Genomic DNA, 18,629 nt, shown 5'->3' on the forward strand with positions numbered 1-18,629 from the left:
TGTCTTTCATAGATTTATTGATAACGAGTGCCGCTGCCGGGAAGTGACCAGGTTAGCATTAAGGGGGTTAAATTAGCATGCCGTGGCCATGGTAGAACAAGTTAGATAGGTTAGCATTAAGGGGTTAAGTTAGCAGGACATGGCTAGATTAGCATGAAAGGGTTATATTAGCATGATATGGCTTGGTTAGCATTAATTTATTAAATTAGCATGATGTGGACAGGTTAGCATGATATGGCTATAGGTTAATATCAAGTTGTTAAATTAGCATGATGTGGACAGGTTAGCAGGAGGTGGCTAGGTTAGCATTAAGTTGTTAAATTAGCATGATGTGGACAGGTTAGCAGGAAGTGGCTAGGCCGAGGCGTTCCCAGGCCAGCCAGGAGACATAGTCTTCCCATTGTGTCCTGGGTCTTCCCCGTGGCCTCCTACCGGTCGGACGTGCCCCAAACACCTCCCTAGGGAGGCGTTCGGGGGGCATCCTGACCAGATGCCCGAACCACCTAATCTGGCTCCTCTCGATGTGAAGGAGCAGCAGCTTTACTTGGAGCTCCTCCCAGATGACAGAGCTTCTCACACTATCTCTAAGGGAGAGACCCGCCACCCGGCGGAGGAAACTCGTTTCGGCCGCTTGTACCCGTGATCTTGTCCTTTCGGTCATAACCCAAAGCTCATGACCATAGCGGTGAGGATGGGAACGTAGATCGACCGGTAAATTGAGAGCTTTGCCTTCCGGCTCAGCTCCTTCTTCACCACAATGGATCGATTATCACACAACTTGTATGCTTAAGGGCTGTTGCTATAATTATTGTCAATTGTGCGAAAGTGGTATTTTTCTTTGTCTGTGCAAAGCTGGCAATCCAAAAGATTGCAAGCCAGTCTGGTATCAGTGTTTGTGTCCAGGAACGGCCTGCTGACTGCCAAGACCGAACACCGCCGTGACGCTGACAGAGCAGAGACAAGGCGATATCACTAGTGTCAATACATTTGCATTTTTGTATAATCATATATTGTGTCTAACTAGAGTTGTTGAGATTACCCCCTTCCCTCAGCGACAGCTTCAGTGATGTAAACAGGGACCTCCCAAATAAATAGAGGAAGCACGCGGGCTGGACTTTTAGAACCTAGTTTGGATTTATAACTATAATACAGCCCAAATAACGTGTCTCCTCAATTGAGCAAAATTTAACTCTGTCTCTGCATGATTCCTTGCTTCTCGTCTGTTTAATAGATGTCATCAGTGTTTGAACCTGACAGAACCCTCAAGTTTCTGGATGGATGCTTCACCCGCTGAGCCACTGCGTCCGTTAGCATGACATGGCTAAGTTAACATTAAGGAGTGCAATTAGTATGATGTAGCAAAGTTAGCTTTAATGGGTTAAGATAGCATTTTACATTTATATTTTACAAGAACAACAAAAAAAATGGCAATATTTTGATAAAAGTCAGAATTTTATATGACAAAAGTTGCCATTTTGCATTCATAAGTAAGAATTTTAATTAAAAAAAGTAGTAATTTTATGAGAAAATATTGCAATATTACAGAAACAGAAAGAATATAAGAAATTGTTCCCAATTTAACAAGAAAAATGTCAACATATTGTGAGAAAGACTGCTTTTAGTAAAAAAAAAAATTTTTGAACTTTGTTTTGTAATTGGTTTTTAATCTTCATTTTTAACTTGAAGTTATTACAGTATGTCTCTATATACATATTTTTTTATTTTTTTAAATCAATTTAGGGACGGCGTGGCGAAGTTGGTAGAGTGGCCGTGCCAGCAATCGGAGGGTTGCTGGTTACTGGGGTTCAATCCCCACCTTCTACCATCCTAGTCACGTCCGTTGTGTCCTTGGGCAAGACACTTCACCCTTGCTCCTGATGGCTGCTGGTTAGCGCCTTACATGGCAGCTCCCGCCATCAGTGTGTGAATGTGTGTGTGAATGGGTGAATGTGGAAATACTGTCAAAGCGTACGTTTGAGTACCTTGAAGGTAGAAAAGCGCTATACAAGTATAACCCATTTATCATTTATAATTAAAGGGGGCACATTTCAATTTCTTACACACACTTGTTATTACATATGTTGGCCAGAGGGAGAGCACTTCAAATTTTTACACACACTTGTTATTTCATATGACCAGAGGGCACTTTTAAAACCAACACACAGTCGATTTAAAAAATCCCTCCTTTTTGGGACAACCCTCATTTTGATAGATTTCACCACCAGGGGTGCAAATGAGACATTCTCTATTAGATGCAATTGTTTTCCGTATTGGGACCATGATCTATGTCCTAACTTCATATCCTCATATGGAAGGTACTTTTCCCTGTTGATGTCTCAAGAAGGGTAGAAATACAAGAACACACACACACACACACGCACGCACGCGCACACACACACACACACGCACACGCACACACACATACACACAGGGAATACCACTGCAAGTCAACAGAGGGCGCCTACAGCCACAACTATGATACTGTTAAGGTGAGGAAAATAGGAAGAGGGCCTAGAGATGTAACAGCCTCATGAGAAAAATGTTTGTTCGCATCAAGGCCCTTTGACCTTTTTACGGTAGCAAATAAAGTGTTTAGCCTTAACAAGACATTGTGCCCCGTCAGGCTCGTTCTCCGCCTTGCACAACCAGACCGACTTCTGACCTGCAGGTGGTGTGAGGGGAGTCACATTTGATTTGCACAAAGAAGACTTCTAGACTAAATAAAGACCAAATAAAAAAAGGAGTACATTTATGTTTTCCTTGTAGTACCACCTTCCTCTTTAGGGGGCAGCAGATACCATAATAATCACATTCAACTACCATCCTTTAGGACTTGCGATTGTCATGAAGACACAAAGACGTTCTCTGTGTCGTTGCCATATACAGGGGTGGGGGAGCTTGAATTAATCAAAGAGAAATGTTGACACGTGGGATGGTGGGGGTGTGTTCACATAATGAGCTGCTGGGACCAGTACCACCGGTACCACCAGTACCACAACGGGCACGCTCTATTTACTTCATGGCAACACCACCACATTGTGACACGTGCACACAACTTTGACACTCATCCCAAAGGTAAGTGAAACTTTTCACCATCATAATTGTCATCAATACTATTATAATCATCATTATTATTATTCTCCTCCTTATCATCATGATCATAAGTGTCATCATTCTTGTCCCCCTCCTTTTTATTATTAACCACATCCTTAAAGTCATTATGATAAACTTAATATTGTTTTCCTCCGCCTCAGTATCCTCATCACTGTCATCAGCGTCATCGTTATCACAATACTCCTCCTCCTCATCGTAAGACTCATCCTCCTTTTCATCCTTATAATCATATACTCATTGGTATAGTCATCATCATCATGATCATTACTATCGTCATTATCATAAACTTCATTATCATTACCCTCCTATAACCTCATCCATATTTTCGTACTTCATCACTATAATCAGCCTCATCACCCATCATCATAACTATGGTAATATTTATCTGCCTCCTAATTATCCTCATCAATATGCTCTTCAGCGTTGTCATCATCACCATTTTCATCACCGTAAAACTCATCCACCTCATCTTATACTTAACCTTATCTTTATAACATAATCAACCTCCTTATTGTCATCACTATCATCCTGCTCATCTTCATGATTATCCTCATCATTACCACCCCTCTCATTACCATGATCAACTTCATTATCACCCCTCTCATCATGATCAATTATTATCACCCGCCTCATCATCATTATCACCCCTCTCATCATCATCATTATCAACCTCATCAGCATCAACCCTCTCATTATCATGATCCATCTCATCATTATCACCCCTCTCATCATCATGATCATCCTCATTGTTCACCCGTTTCATCATGATCAATCATTATAACCCATCTTATCATTATCACCCCTCTAATCATCATGACCAACCTCATCATTATATCCCCTCTTCATCATAATGATCATCTTTATCATTCCTCTCATCATTATGATCATTCACATCATTATCACCCCTCTCATCATTATGATCCTCCTTATCATCTCTCTCATTATCAGGATCATCTTCATCATTAGCACCACCCTCATTATGAGAATCATTATCACGTTCTCGTTCTGAAAATTCTCATCATTATCACCCCTCTCATCATCATCATCACTCCTCTCATCATGATCATTCAAATCATTATCACCCCTCTCATCATTATCATCACTCCTCTCATCATCATAATCATCCTCGTCATTATCACCCCTCTCATCATCATGATCATCCACATTATCATCCATCTCATCACCATGTTCATCGTCATCATTATCACCCCTCTCATCAACATGATCAACCTCATCATTATCACCTATCTCAACATCATAATCATTCTCATCACCCTTCTCATCATCATGATCAACCATCATTATCACCTCTCCCAACATAATGCTCATCCTCTATATTATCACTTCTCCCATCATCATGATCAATTTCATCATTATCATCCCTCTCATCATCATGAACATCTACATTATTATGACCTCTCATTTTGATCATCATTGTCACCTGTCTCATCATCACTATCACCCCTCTTATCATCACATCTTTCAAAATTATAATCATTCTCATCATGATTAACCTCATCATTATCACCTTTCTCAACATGATGCTCATCCTCAATATTATCACTTCTCCCATCATCATGATCAGTTTCATCATTATCATCCCTCTCATCATCATGATCATCTACATTATTATCACCTCTCATTTTGATCATCATCACCACTCTCATCATCATGATCAATTTCATCATTTTCACCCCTCTCATCGTTATGATCATCTTCATCATTGTCACTCCTCTCATCGTTATGATCATCTTCATCATTATCACTCCTCTCATTGTTATGATCAAGTTCATCATTATCACCCCTCTCATCGTTATGATCATCTTCACCATTATCACTCCTCTCACCATCATGATCAAACTCATCATTATCACCTCTCAACATTAGTCTCATCCTCATTATTATCACCCCTCCCATCATCTTGATCAAGTTCATCATTATGACACCTCTGCATCATCATGATCATCCTCATTATCATCACTCTCATCATGATCATCTACATTTAGAACACCTCTCATTTGATCACAGGTGATAACCTGTCTCATCATCATCACCCCTCTCATCATCACGACCCTCCTCATCATTATCACCTCTTATCATGATCATCCTCATCACCCATCTCATCATTTTGATCATCCTCATCATTATCACCCCTCTTATGATCATCCTCATCATTATCACTCGTCTCATCATGATCATCCCCATCATTATCACCCCTTTCATCATCACAATCATCCTCATCATCCCCCTCTCATCATCATGATCATCCTCATCATTAACATCCTTCTCATCATCATACCCATCCTCTCATCATCATCCTAATCCTCATTATCCCCATGATTACCATCACCAAGCTCATCAAAACTTGTGATTTGAAAAGATGAAATGTTTGTTGTCATGGTAACCCAGCTTCTTTATTGTCTCCATCTCCAGTCGTGCCACTTTCATTGACTTATACCTTAGTAAATAAAGTAGTTTTTATGGCAACCAGCATAATGCATACTGCTAATGTAGGTCAAAATAAAAACTCAGTTGTACAGGAAGTGGAGCTGTCAGACTTCCTGCTGGACTTTTGTGTGACAGCCATGGCAACAGATGTGCCAAGAGAATTTGCGTGTTTTGCTTCCATCCAGCCGGGGGCACACACTAACAGAGATGACACTAGATCACATGACCCACCACCAAAGGATTGATTAGCTAGTTTGCTAAGAGTGTCTTTGCAACAATGGATGTCTGTGAATGGGACTTGAACAGCGATCCCCTCTCGGGAATTCTCCACCGCCCACCAAACACTCACACACGCCCAATGAAAGTGAAAACCTGGCTTGGGTCAAAGGTTACACACAAGAGCTCCTCATGCTTTCAATGTTGCAACTTTTCTATTGTGTTCCACTTCCTGTCAGGGGGCAGCCATGACGTCCAAAGGAGGCCCCTCCCCTCAGAAGGTAAACCACTCCCACACGCAGACGGATATCACCCGGCCACTGCTGACCTCTGCGGCAGGAAGCGCAAGCGACAGTCTGAGAAGGAGGCGACGCGTCCTCTCCAAAGATGGACGAAGCAACGTGCACATCGAACATGTGCGCGGGCGAGGCGCGCTCTATCTGCGCGACCTGTGGACCACCTTTGTGGACATGCAGTGGCGCTATAAGTTCTTCCTGTTCTGCGCTACCTTCGCCGGCACCTGGTTTCTGTTTGGCGTGCTGTGGTACCTGGTGGCCATGTTGCACGGAGATCTGACGGGTAAAGGGCGAAGGAGACGGGTGGGCGATATACCACGCGCAGGCTACAATTACAATGCGAGCTTTTGTCCCTGCAGAGTCGGCCCCGCCCAAAGACCACACGCCATGCGTCATGGAGGTCAAGACACTGACAGGAGCGTTCCTCTTCTCGCTAGAGTCGCAGACCACTATCGGCTACGGCTTCCGATATATCACGGAGGAGTGTCCCGCCGCCATCATTCTGCTTATTGTCCAGCTGGTGGTTACCATGGTGATGGAGATCTTCATCACCGGCACATTCCTCGCCAAGGTGACCAAGAGTGCCATTTCCCTTTCAGCCGGAAGTCTTTACCTCCCAACTTCCTGTTCCCGCAGGTGGCCCGTCCCAAGAAGCGAGGCGAAACGGTCAAGTTCAGTCAGCACGCCGTGGTGTCCACGCACGAGGGGCGGCCGTGTCTCATGATCCGAGTGGCCAACATGCGCAAGAGTCTGCTGTTAGGATGTCAGGTAGTCGACGCCCCTGTGCCCGCACACTCATGGCCACCTTTTCAACCGGTTGCCATGTCGGCTCTCAGGTGACGGGCAAGCTGCTGCAGACGTCGCTCTGTGAGGAAGGCGAGACTGTGCGGCTGGACCAGCGCAATGTGTCCTTCCAAGTGGACACATCCAGCGACAGTCCCTTCTTCATCATACCGCTGACCTTCTACCATGTCATCGACGACAGCAGCCCGCTGCGAACATGGGCAGCCAGAGGTAGGCCGCTACCACCACCACCACCCATTTAGCACAAGGCAACGGCGCCCTAAAGCCATCCCGCTTGTCAACCAGGTGGCGGCTGGACAGACGGCGAGCTGGCGGATTTTGAACTGTTGGTGATTCTGAGTGCCACAGTGGAGCCGACGTCGGCTACCTGCCAGGTGCGCACGTCGTACCTTCCGGACGAGATCCTCTGGGGCTATGAGTTCCCTCCCGTTGTTTCGCTATCCGCTTCAGGCGGATACGTGGCCGATTTTGCCTTCTTTGACACAGTGTCTAAAACCGGAACACCAACCTGTGACCGCAGCGGCAAAGAAGGGGCGGGCCAGGACAAGATGCGGTTAGGCGAGCACTTCTGGGTAGAAGGGAGGGGCCACGTCAGAGACAGCGGCCAGCTGAGCATGCGTATCAGCAACGTTTGACCGGGAGACAGGAAGTGATTGTATTACGGTTCACTTTTGTGACTTTTAACAGATGCTAACATGTCACTAACTTCGTAATTTTTTATGTGGAATAAAAAAAAAAGCCCACTATGTGGTGGCGCCATCTTTGCAGTTGCTCCTTCAATAAAGATATCTAAATATGAGAAAAAACACATTTGTTAGATATGTAAATATGATAAAAGATAGTCATCATTCTTTACCATTGTGTCGGCCGTCAATGACGATGCACGTCAACATGAGAAAAGCGCTATATAAATATAATTCACTTCACTTCAACTATTTGCCACAAATTTTTATGATCGACTGACTCCGCCCACTTCTATGTCACCACTGGTTTATTGGCGGGGCTCTGACCCCTCCCAGGCAACCCCGCCACTGACTCTGCCAAATAGACACTTAGATGAAGACGACTGCTGATGGCTGCTAGTGCTTTTAACTACTTCCTGTGCCACAGTGCCGCATTCCTCTTGATGGTGCTGGCAGACGTTTATGGTACGTTCCCTCTGCCATTTTCTACAGTTTTCTTGAGCGACAATGTCAAAAAATATCTGCACTTTTGCTGATGTCAGCTCATCCTCACTGTCACACTTCCTGTTTCTAGCTTGTTTGTTGTTCCTCTTCACAGAAGTTGCCCGTTGTCAGCATGTCTTCCACAAACGTGTCGGGGACACGGTGGAATTGTCGTCCGGTTTGGCGGGCCAAAGCGTGACCAGCGCACACTGGAACTATGAAGGCAAGAGAGTCCAGGCGGGGTCGAGACAGTTTGCAGGCCGGCTTCATCTCAACCACCACAACTTTAGTCTGACGCTGACTGCCGTCACGCCAAACGACACGGGCGTCTTCAGCTTTGTGTCGGCCGTCAATGACAGTCAGAGAACGACGATGCACGTCAAGCTGCACGTTCACGGTAACGCCACGCGCTACAGACACGTCACATTGTCACAACCATGCTAAGCACCCTCGTCTCTGCGTTTTTTTCCCTGGAGAGCCCATAACCACAGAGCCCGTCGTGACCATCAGAACGACCTGGAACGCTGTTAACTACTCATGCAGTGTCCTACTGGACTGCATCGCCCCCGCTGGGGAGGTGGTGGCATACAAGTGGACTGTGAGGAACAGAAGCCGGAGCGGCGCCTGTCAACACCTCAATATGCCGCCGCAGCACACCGCCATGGAGGTCACATGTACCATCTTCAACGCAGTGAGCGAGAGGTCCGCCTCGGATACTGTGATGTGCGGTAACATGTCCTCACGCATCGCCAACACAGGTGCGGCATCATAATCAGTTTTTTGACCCTGTGTTGTTACTCAAAGTGATGTCATCATTTTAGAGCCGCCATTCTCTGTGTTTATGCTCGGCGCAGTGGTGGCGGCTGGAGCTTGTCTGCTCGCTATAGTGGGCGGCGTCACTGTGGTTGCCTGCTGCCGCAGACGAGCAAGTGGGACACTCACTCTTTTATTGCCACGCTGTTTTTTACGCTTATGACTCACTTCCTGTTCGGCTTTACAGGCAGAAAACGCGAGGAGGTGACAATCTATGCTGACATTTGTGATGTGAGTACAAGCACGACGCTCGCCGTCTGTACTGCCATTTTGGATTAACTTTTGACCTCGCAGGTAAAGTCAAGGCCAACAAGAGAGCGCTTGCCATACGAGGTCGTTTGCGACGACGACACGGGAACATTGGCGGTAAGACCATCCTGCGTGCAGTCCTCTGTCAGACTTGGGCGGCGTGGCTCAGATGTTAGAGCAGCTGTGCCAGCAATATCTTAGTCACGGCCGTTGTGTCCTTGGGCAAGACACTTTACCCACCTTGCTCCTTATGGGTCGTGGTTAGTGGCATGCAGGGCAGCATCAGTGTGTGAATGGGCAGTGGTGTGCCGTCAGGGCCAGCAAGGCCTTCTCTGCTGGCCAAACATAACCGAAAACCATGATCATAATGAAAGATAAGTCTTTTTTTTTTACTTTCCCTAAATATCTAAAAGTATTCATATTCTCTTCACGTCATATTATGCTCCTTCCAGCACTGTTGTTTTTAGTTTATAGAGTTTTTATCCAATCAGAATTCAGCTAGCTTATGTTGCCATGCTGTACCAAATCTGCTCAAAGCCTTCAGAATTAACAAAGCTGTTCACTCTAAGTGAACGGGGACATACAGTTGACAGACAGTTGCAATAGCCAATCAGATCACGAGTTGTTGTCAGTAAGGCCTTCTGGATGGCCTAAGGCAGATATATAGTGATGTTATGTGCTAGGTATCACAAGAACTCCATTACCCAGCATGCCACAGTAGTGACGCGCATGCGCAGTAGCCACGTTTAGCCAGCAGCGGGATGTTTGTGATGAGCACCTTGTGGAGTGAATTTTAAGAACTCAGCCAACACGCCTCGTCTGCATCTTTTATGATTAGACAAGACAACACATATATTTGCGAGGCCATTTTCAAGAAGGATATTTAAAGAGAAACTACATCTTGTGAGACCATGTCAGCCAACCCCGGAAGCTCGAATGGGTTCTACAGATTGTGAGTTCAGGTATTTTATTTCTTTATTTTTTCACGTTTAATATGTTTTGTGCAACTTTAATTTTGATATTACCACATAAGATATGTTTTAATTGCTGATGCGGATTTATTGATTTTTAAATATAATATAACCTGTTATGTACACTGTTGGTGGTGATGCTCAGTAGTGAGTAAATGTGGTCATGTGGTGACATAAATGATGGTATTTTGAGAGGTAATCTTTGAAGTCGGGCATCACTGAAGGCCTAGGTGGGAAACGCACAGCCCGCCACTGTGAATGGATGAATGTGACCCATTAGGTAAAGCGCTTTGGTATCGTGCAGGTATAGTATAGTGCTATATAAAATACAGACCATTTACCATTTGATGACTTTGTCTTAATGCAGACACTCTATGACAAGATCCAGCTGGCGCACATGGCCAAGCAAGACCACGACACCTAGAGTGAAAGCGCCATCTTGTGGGGAATAGTGGAACGGCAGCAGCAAAAAAACAACAACAAAAAAACAAAACTATTAAACATATTTACATTTAATTTGAATATTCCTCTTGCTGGTGTTTTCTTCTGAGGAGATTGGAGAAATGTTTTTCAGATAAATATTTTTTCCTATTAACCAATTACATTTTATTAACTATAAATAATCACTTTTTAAAAAAGGCATTTGTCCAACACTGGTGGTTAGCTGCTCGCTAAAGTGGAACACGCTCACCTCTCAACTGGTTTAACATAATCATGGCAAAAACGCCAACGACGATTCCCACCAAAACTAACAGTCCACTTCGATCACGAGGTGAAAGTTCCGCCGCCATCGCACCTGCAGTTAAAGAAAAAGTTGTCACATTCCGCCTGTGTTCAGTTAGCATTAGCCAGGCAATCCTTACACTTCTTGTGGACGCTGTCGGAGATGTTCTCCAGGTGGCGGCTTGAGGTGCACGTGAACTTCACTGCATCGTGCAGGAAGGCGAGGAGAAGCCCGGGCTTGTTGACATACTCAAACACGTAGTAGTTCCTAAGCGGGGGATCAAATGTCCAAGAGAGGTTGGAGCCAACATCCTGAGATGAACAATGGAGTCCCACCCAGCAGCCGTCATCCAAGAGTGCAACGAATAGCGTCCGCAGGGTTGGTTTCTGTAGATGTTCTAAAAGAAAAAACAGCTGAGCAACTGAACATGCTTACAAGCTGAAGTGTGACTTACTTCTCACTACCAGCGTCACCTCCGTCACTATGCTGCGCTGGTCCACGTCCATCAACTCCACAGTGTAGTCCATGGCGTCCCTTCTGGTCACGTTACGAATGGTTAAGTCCCCTGAGGATCATTGAAGACACAGTTAAGACGCAATTGTTTCTTACGCAGGCGGGAGAGGCATTGTCGTGTCCAATACTTTTTTTTTTTTTTTTTTTAAATGGTTGACACAGGGGGAACCTAGTTCTGCACGGGTGGCACATAAACCCGTCAGTCTACCCCAGGGGCAGTTGTAGCTACTATAGTAGCTTACTACCACCATAGAGTTAATTTTTTTGTAAGACAATTGATGACATTAAATTATATTGACGCTTCTGGAAATCAAACCCACGTCATGTGGCATAAAAGGTATGCGTAGACCATTACAGCACCAAAAAATGAAATGTTGCTATCAAAATTTCACATATATAAATATATACTGCATACATGTATACATCCATCCATCCATTTTCTACCGCTTGTCCCTTTATACAGTATATATATATATATATATATATATATATATATATATATATATATATATATATATATATATATATATATATATATATATACAAACCCCATTTCCATATGAGTTGGGAAATTGTGTTAGATGTAAATATAAACGGAATACAATGACTTGCAAATCTTTTTCAACCCATATTCAATTGAATGCACTACAAAGACAAGATATTTAATGTTCAAAGTCATAAACTTTACTTTTTTTGCAAATAATAATTAACTTAGAATTTCATGGCTGCAACACGTGCCAAAGTAGTTGGGAAATGGCATGTTCACCACTGTGTTACATGGCCTTTCCTTTTAACAACACTCAGTAAACGTTTGGGAACTGAGGAGACACATTTTTTAAGCTTCTCATGTGGAATTCATTCACATTTGTAACAAACGCACCCAAGTTCCCCGGGTGTCTTTGCCACTACGCAATTAAGGAGTCACGGGTGGGACCTGATATTCAGCTGGGAATGATTAATATATTAAATAAACACAAGACATGTATAACTATTAGCCACAAAACGATCAGGCTTATATTTAATATGCCACAAATTAATCCCGCATAGCAAACAACTCCCCCCTCCCGTCCATATAACCCGCCAATATAAATCAAACACCTACACAACACACTAAATCCCACAGCCCAAAGTTCATACAACACATATATTTCCCCAAAGTCCCAAAAGTTACGTACGTGACATGCACGTAGCGTGACATGCACGTACGGGCAAGCGATGAATGTTTGAAAGCCGCAGCAGTGTACTCACGGTACCGAGACTGCGCATCCAACTCAAAGTCCTCCTGGAAAGAGTCCCTGTTCTCCCGGTTCTCCACAGGCCAATGGAAAGCACACCAAAAAAGTCAAAAGGCAGATTATTCCAAGAAGTGGCTCCGTGGCAAAAAACACTGCGTCTGACAGGTGCTCCAGGTGGTTAGTGACGTCACTTTCCGCTTCCGCCCGGTCTGATAGAACCGGATGCCTTTTATATCCCCACATATTATTTACGTACATATTTAATATTAACACGATTATTAAATACGCCTGTAACAGTTTATAATAAGTAAATGGATGACATAATAAGTATATATATATATTTATTTTCCCAGCTGAGCACAAGTTAACTGTGACTGGCAATTTATTATATATATATATATATATATCGATGGACCCCTATGGCCATTACACATTCTTGCTTGATGTACAGCTTAAGTTGTTCAACAGTCCGGGGGTCTCCGTTGTGGTATTTTAAGCTTCATAATGCACCACACATTTTCAATGGGAGACAGGTCAGGACTACAGGCAGGCCAGTTTAGTACACGCACTCTTTTACTATGAAGGCACGTTGATGTAACACGTGGCTTGGCATTGTCTTGCTGAAATAAGCAGGGCGTCCATGGTAACGTTGCTTGGATGGCAACATATGTTGCTCCAAAACCTGTATGTACCTTTCAGCATTAATGGCGCCTTCACAGATGTGTAAGTTACCCATGTCTTGGGCACTAATATACCCCCATACCATCACAGATGCTGGCTTTTCAACTTTGCGCCTATAACATTTCGGATGGTTCTTTTCCTCTTTGGTCTGGAGGACACGACGTCTACAGTTTCCAAAAACAATTTGAAATGTGGACTCGTCAGACCACAGAACACTTTTCCACTTTGTATCAGTCCATCTTAGATGAGCTCAGGCCCAGCGAAGCCGACTGCGTTTCTGGGTGTTGTTGATAAACGGTTTTCGCCTTGCATAAGAGAGTTTTAACTAGCACTTACAGATGTAGCGACCAACTGTAGTTACTGACAGTGGGTTACTGAAGTGTTCCTGAGCCCATGTGGTGATATCCTTTACACACTGATGTCGCTTGTTGATGCAGTACAGCCTGAGGGATCGAAGGTCACGGGCTTAGCTGCTTACGTGCAGTGATTTCTCCAGATTCTCTGAACCCTTTGATGATATTACGGACCGTAGATGGTGAAATCCCTAAATTCCTTGCAATAGCCGGTTGAGAAAGGTTTTTCTTAAACTGTTCAAAAATTTGCTCACGCATTTGTTGACAAAGTGGTGACCCTCGCCCCATCCTTGTTTGTGAATGACTGAGCATTTCATGGAATCTACTTTTATACCCAATCATGGCACCACCTGTTCCCAATTTGCCTGTTCACCTGTGGGATGTTCCAAATAAGTGTTTGATGAGCATTCCTCAACTTTATCAGTATTTATTGCCACCTTTCCCAACTTCTTTGTCACGTGTTGCTGGCATCAAATTTAAAGTTAATGATTATTTGTTTGAACATCAAATATGTTGTCTTTGTAGCATATTCAACTGAATATGGGTTGAAAATGATTTGCAAATCATTGTATTCCATTTATATTTACATCTAACACAATTTCCCAACTCATATGGAAACGGGGTTTGTATATATATATATATTTATATATATATATATATATATATATATATACTGTATATACGTATGTGTATGTATATATATATACACACACACATACATATATATGTATGTGTGTGTATGTATAATTATATATATATATATATACACACACACACATACATATATATGTATGTGTGTGTATATCTACACAGGGTGTGTGTGACGCGTCTAGTGCAGTAGAAGTAGAGAGGTGTCTGTAGATAGTGCATGTTGCTTTCTGCTTGCTACTCTCTGCTTACAGCTACCGCCGCCAGCTAGCCCCCTTCGGGGGGTGAAAAGAGGAGCCGAGTGTGTTAGTCTCCTCCTGCTGGTACAAAGCCTCTCCACCACCAAGACTCCTTCAGTGCCTCCTCGTGGCCACACACTGATAAGGGTCTTTGCAGACCCCGAACTAAACTGAAGGGGATCTCGGAGCAGCAGTGGGCCCCAGAGACGTGGCGTATAGGCCCACCATTGTGTGGAACACGCCCTGACGCCCGTCAACCCTGCCCCAACTATGGGTAAATAGCCCCATTGCCTTGTGGGTCAGCTTATTCAGGCCAAGGCTAAGGGAGCACACCCTGACAGAAAAGCAATGTGCTGAAGGCACCCCACAGCCATGTGGGTAAAACCGGGAGGCAGTATGGCTACGGGAGTAAACCCCAAATGAAAAATCTGTGCTCCGGGGACACACACATGGGCAGGTTTCCAGCAGGCCGGATCTCTGAAAGTCCCCTGCAACTGCACTCACCTGAAGGTCGTCTCGAGTTTTTCTCGTGCCACTGGAATATGGTGGGTGTGGCCAAGATTGTGGGGGAATGAACTGCGCGCACCATCCCTCACACAAATACACTCTGTGCGCAGGCTTCAGCTTCTTCCGAAAAGTTCTCTGGCGACAGGATAAAGCGACGGGTGCAGGTCAAGGATGTGACTGGGAGCTCCTAGCTTGAATCCTGCACAGAGGCGGCATGGGTGTGATGGTCGTTGTGAAGATTGGGATTAGGAACATGATCTTCCTTCGGCAGCTGCCCATGTGACTGAGCAGCCCTATTTAGGGTCCGCACTGCTCACCCCAAATTGGGGAAGGGTCTGGAAAAGGTGACCCAAAAATTGTCTGTTCCTCACACCTGGGTGGCAAACCGCAGCCACCAAGGCATCCCCTACTGCGGTCGAAAACATAACAAAGGAAAGCATATGACTATACACCTGGCTACCTGGAATGTCCGCACCCTCCTCGACACACAGGATGGGACGGAGAGACCTCATAGACGGACGGCGCTCATTGCACATGAGCTCAAGAGATACAATGTCGACATCGCAGCACTCAGCGAAACTCGGTTGTCGGGTGAAGACTCCCTGACAGAAGTCGGTGAAGGCTACACCTTCTTCTGGAAGGGTCTCCCGGAAGGCGAACGCAGGCTCCATGGAGTTGGCTTTGCTGTAAAAAGCAAACTACTCAATAACATCCCAGAGTCCCCCCAAGGCATCAGTGAGCGGCTCATGACCTGGCGTATCCCCCTGGTGAAAGGCCGATTTGCTACGCTACTCAGTGCGTATGCCCCTACCCTGGATGCTGATAGTAACATCAAAGATGCCTTCTACGAGTCTCTTGCGGCTGCCCTATCCAGAGTCCCTAAGTCCGATAAGCTTGTCCTCATGGGTGACTTCAATGCCCGAGTTGGCACAGATGCCCAGCTCTGGACTAAAATAATCGGGGCTCATGGATCTGGGAAAATAAACAACAATGGCATTTGACTCCTCTCTCTGTGCTCTGAGCACCAACTTCTCATCACTAACACAATTTTTCAGTTAAAAAAGAAATACATAACATCTTGGATGCACCCACGGTCCAAACATTGGCACCTGCTGGACTATATAATTACACGGCAACAAGATCGACAAGACGTCTGCATAACCAGGGCCTTACGTGGGGCTGAATGCTGGACTGACCACCGGCTGATCAGATCCAAGCTGAGGATGAAAATCCGACCCCCGCACAAGAAACAGCAGCCAAGAAAGCGACTGAACTGCAGGGCCTTGGATTCTCCAGAGTGTACATCTCACTACCGCAGCAAGCTAGCTACGGGGCTTTCCACCTTGGAGGATTACGGTACCACCTGTGACATGGACAGTGAGTGGGCAAAACTGAGGTCAACATTACATCAAGCTGCCTCTGAAACCATCGGCTTTACTCAGAAGCACCATCAAGACTGGTTCGACAACAGCTCGGTAGAAATACAGGAGCTGCTGGACGCCAAGCGCAAAGCCCATGCTGCCCTGCTCTCCAACCCTCACTCTCCATCACTCCTCCACCATTATAAAACAACCAGAGCTGAGACACAGAAACAACTGCGGTTCATGGAAAATGAGTGGTGGCTCAAAAAAGCCCAGGAGATCCAGGGATATGCAGATGCTAATAATACCTACGCATTCTACGCTGCTGCAAAATCCATCTATGGCCCACAAAAGCGAAGCATCGCTCCAGTAAGATCTGCAGACGGACACGTGTTATTCAAGGATAAACAACAAATTCTTGAGCGTTGGGCTGAGCACTTCGACTCACTGCTCAATAAAATAAACCCCTCTGATCCATCAGTGCTCAATGCACTCCCAGATCTCCCGCCTTCTTCCTTCCTTGATGATCCCCCCATGTTCAGTGAGGTCCTTACTGCAATCAGGAGCCTCAAAAACAACAAGAGCCCTGGCCCTGACGGAATTCCGGCTGAGATACTGAAGAAGGGAGGCTATCTACTGAAGCGGAAGCTGTTTCACTTCATACTAGCCATCTGGCACAGGGAGGCCCTGCCTCAAGAATGGAAAGACAGCAACATTGTCACCATCTACAAGAAGAAAGGAGATGAATCATCTTGTGGAAACAGTCGTGGCATCTCCCTTCTCTCAGTGGCCGGCAAGGTACTTGCGAAAATTATGCTTTCTCGCCTTTCATTTCTAACAGAGGGCATCCTCCCAGAGACACAGTGTGGCTTCAGAAAAAACCGAAGTACACTAGACATGATCTTCGCTGCCCGTCAAATCCAGGAGAAATGCAGGGAACAAAACAAGGACCTCTACATTACCTTTATTGACCTCACCAGGGCCTTTGACACAGTTGACCGTGATTTGCTCTGGAGCATCCTCAGGAAGTTTGGTGTCTCCCCCAAGTTTCTCAGCATCCTAAAACAGTTTCACGATGGTATGCAGGCCTGTGTACTTGTAGGCAGTGAACAGTCCCCCTCTTTCCCAGTGAAAGTAGGGGTGAAGCAGGGGTGTGTACTGGCCCCAGCGATCTTCAATCTTTTCCTGGCAGCAGCCACACTCCTATTCCACCAGTCCATCACAAAGGATAGTGGTGTCTCCATCGAGTTTCGCCTGGATGGGAGCCTATTCAATATCCGGCGCCTACAGGCAAAGACGAAGATGGCAGGCACCAACATCCAGGAGCTGCAATATGCAGACGACTGCACACTCCTCGCCCACACTCCTGATGCCATGCAGCATGCACTAGACACCATGTCATCAGTCTACCGCTCATTAGGTCTGGTGATCAACATCCAGAAAACAGAGGTTCTCATCCAGGAGAGGTCCCCATCCCCTACACCCCGTGTCTTTACCATCAGCGGCACACCCCTCAAACTCGTTGAGCAGTTTTGCTACCTCGGCAGTACTCTGACCCCAACATGCCAGATCGATGATGACATCCAGGCTCGTATCAACTCAGCCTCCTCTGCCTTTGGAAGACTGCGCTCCCGGGTGTTTGAAAACAACCACCTTCGAACCTCAACGAAAGTGTCTGTCTACAGGGCGGTGTGTGTTTCAACTCTGCTGTATGGGTCAGAAGCCTGGACAATATACCGCAGACACATCCGCTGCCTTGATGCATTTAACATCAGATGTCTTCAACGCATTCTTGGCATCACATGGCAGGATCGAGTTCCTCATACGGACATCTTACAGTGCACTGAGTCCATAAGCATAGAGGCCACCCTGGCACAGCGACAACTCCGGTGGGTTGGTCACACCATCCGGATGCCAGGACACCGATTGCCTCGTCAGATGCTTTATGGTCAGCTCCTTTCAGCCAGCAGAAAGCCCGGAGGACAAAAGCTGCGGTACAAAGACCAACTGAAAGGGATATTGAAGAGGTGCAACATCAAACCCTACGAACTTGAGACAGCTGCAGCCAATCGATCGCTGTGGCGCTCGCTGTGCCATGACGGGGTCATGTATCTGGAGGAGTGTCGGAACCAACACCGGAGGGATCAGCGGAGGCGAAGACACCACCATGCAGTTCCAGAACCATCCCAGCCCCCTGATCCAGGCCTGACATGTCCCCACTGTGGCAGGACGTGTGGTTCCAGGATCGGACTTCATAGTCATATGGAGTGGCATCGTCGTCAGCAACGATA

The 18,629-nt window shown here is 45.6% G+C and overlaps 3 protein-coding genes across 10 annotated transcripts in view; 2 read left to right on the top strand and 1 right to left on the bottom strand.

Annotated features, from left to right (window-relative positions):
- Positions 1–2,961: 2,961 nt before the first annotated feature.
- LOC133662781 (ATP-sensitive inward rectifier potassium channel 10-like) lies at positions 2,962–7,618 on the top strand. 2 transcript variants are annotated; one of them, XM_062066930.1, is made up of 7 exons: positions 2,962–3,075; positions 6,018–6,357; positions 6,434–6,645; positions 6,711–6,842; positions 6,911–7,088; positions 7,164–7,252; positions 7,365–7,572. In XM_062066930.1, exons 2-7 carry the CDS (start codon positions 6,027–6,029, stop codon positions 7,434–7,436), a joined length of 1,014 nt encoding a protein of 337 aa, XP_061922914.1. In that variant the 5' UTR covers positions 2,962–3,075; positions 6,018–6,026; the 3' UTR covers positions 7,437–7,572. The 2 variants fall into 2 exon arrangements, with proteins under 2 accessions (XP_061922914.1, XP_061922913.1); XM_062066929.1 differs by having other exon boundaries at positions 7,164–7,618.
- A 276-nt stretch (positions 7,619–7,894) lies between these two features.
- LOC133662782 (signaling lymphocytic activation molecule-like) lies at positions 7,895–10,579 on the top strand. 4 transcript variants are annotated; one of them, XR_009828159.1, is made up of 8 exons: positions 7,895–8,026; positions 8,160–8,441; positions 8,521–8,802; positions 8,866–8,973; positions 9,045–9,088; positions 9,152–9,223; positions 9,945–10,068; positions 10,445–10,555. XR_009828159.1 is itself a non-coding variant. In XM_062066932.1 (7 exons), the coding sequence occupies exons 1-7, from the start codon at positions 7,951–7,953 to the stop codon at positions 10,499–10,501; spliced, it is 921 nt and encodes a 306-aa protein (XP_061922916.1). In that variant the 5' UTR covers positions 7,895–7,950; the 3' UTR covers positions 10,502–10,579. The 4 variants fall into 4 exon arrangements, 3 of the variants coding, with proteins under 3 accessions (XP_061922916.1, XP_061922915.1, XP_061922917.1); XM_062066932.1 differs by lacking the exon at positions 9,945–10,068 and having other exon boundaries at positions 10,445–10,579; XM_062066931.1 differs by having other exon boundaries at positions 9,945–10,558.
- Positions 10,580–10,607: 28 nt separating this feature from the next.
- Positions 10,608–18,629, bottom strand: part of si:cabz01074946.1 (uncharacterized) — an 11,603-nt gene continuing 3,581 nt past the window's right edge. For all 4 annotated transcript variants that reach the window (XM_062066936.1, XM_062066934.1, XM_062066939.1 and 1 more), the window contains exons 4-6: positions 11,256–11,366; positions 10,941–11,198; positions 10,608–10,873 (exon numbers count right to left, since the gene is read on the bottom strand). In XM_062066936.1, coding sequence (XP_061922920.1) covers positions 10,749–10,873; positions 10,941–11,198; positions 11,256–11,366 — 494 coding nt within the window. In that variant the 3' untranslated portion in view covers positions 10,608–10,748. The remainder of the gene's footprint in view (positions 10,874–10,940; positions 11,199–11,255; positions 11,367–18,629) is intronic.

The sequence above is a fragment of the Entelurus aequoreus genome, linkage group LG12 (assembly GCF_033978785.1).
Source record: "Entelurus aequoreus isolate RoL-2023_Sb linkage group LG12, RoL_Eaeq_v1.1, whole genome shotgun sequence".
Classification (NCBI taxonomy): domain Eukaryota; kingdom Metazoa; phylum Chordata; class Actinopteri; order Syngnathiformes; family Syngnathidae; genus Entelurus; species Entelurus aequoreus.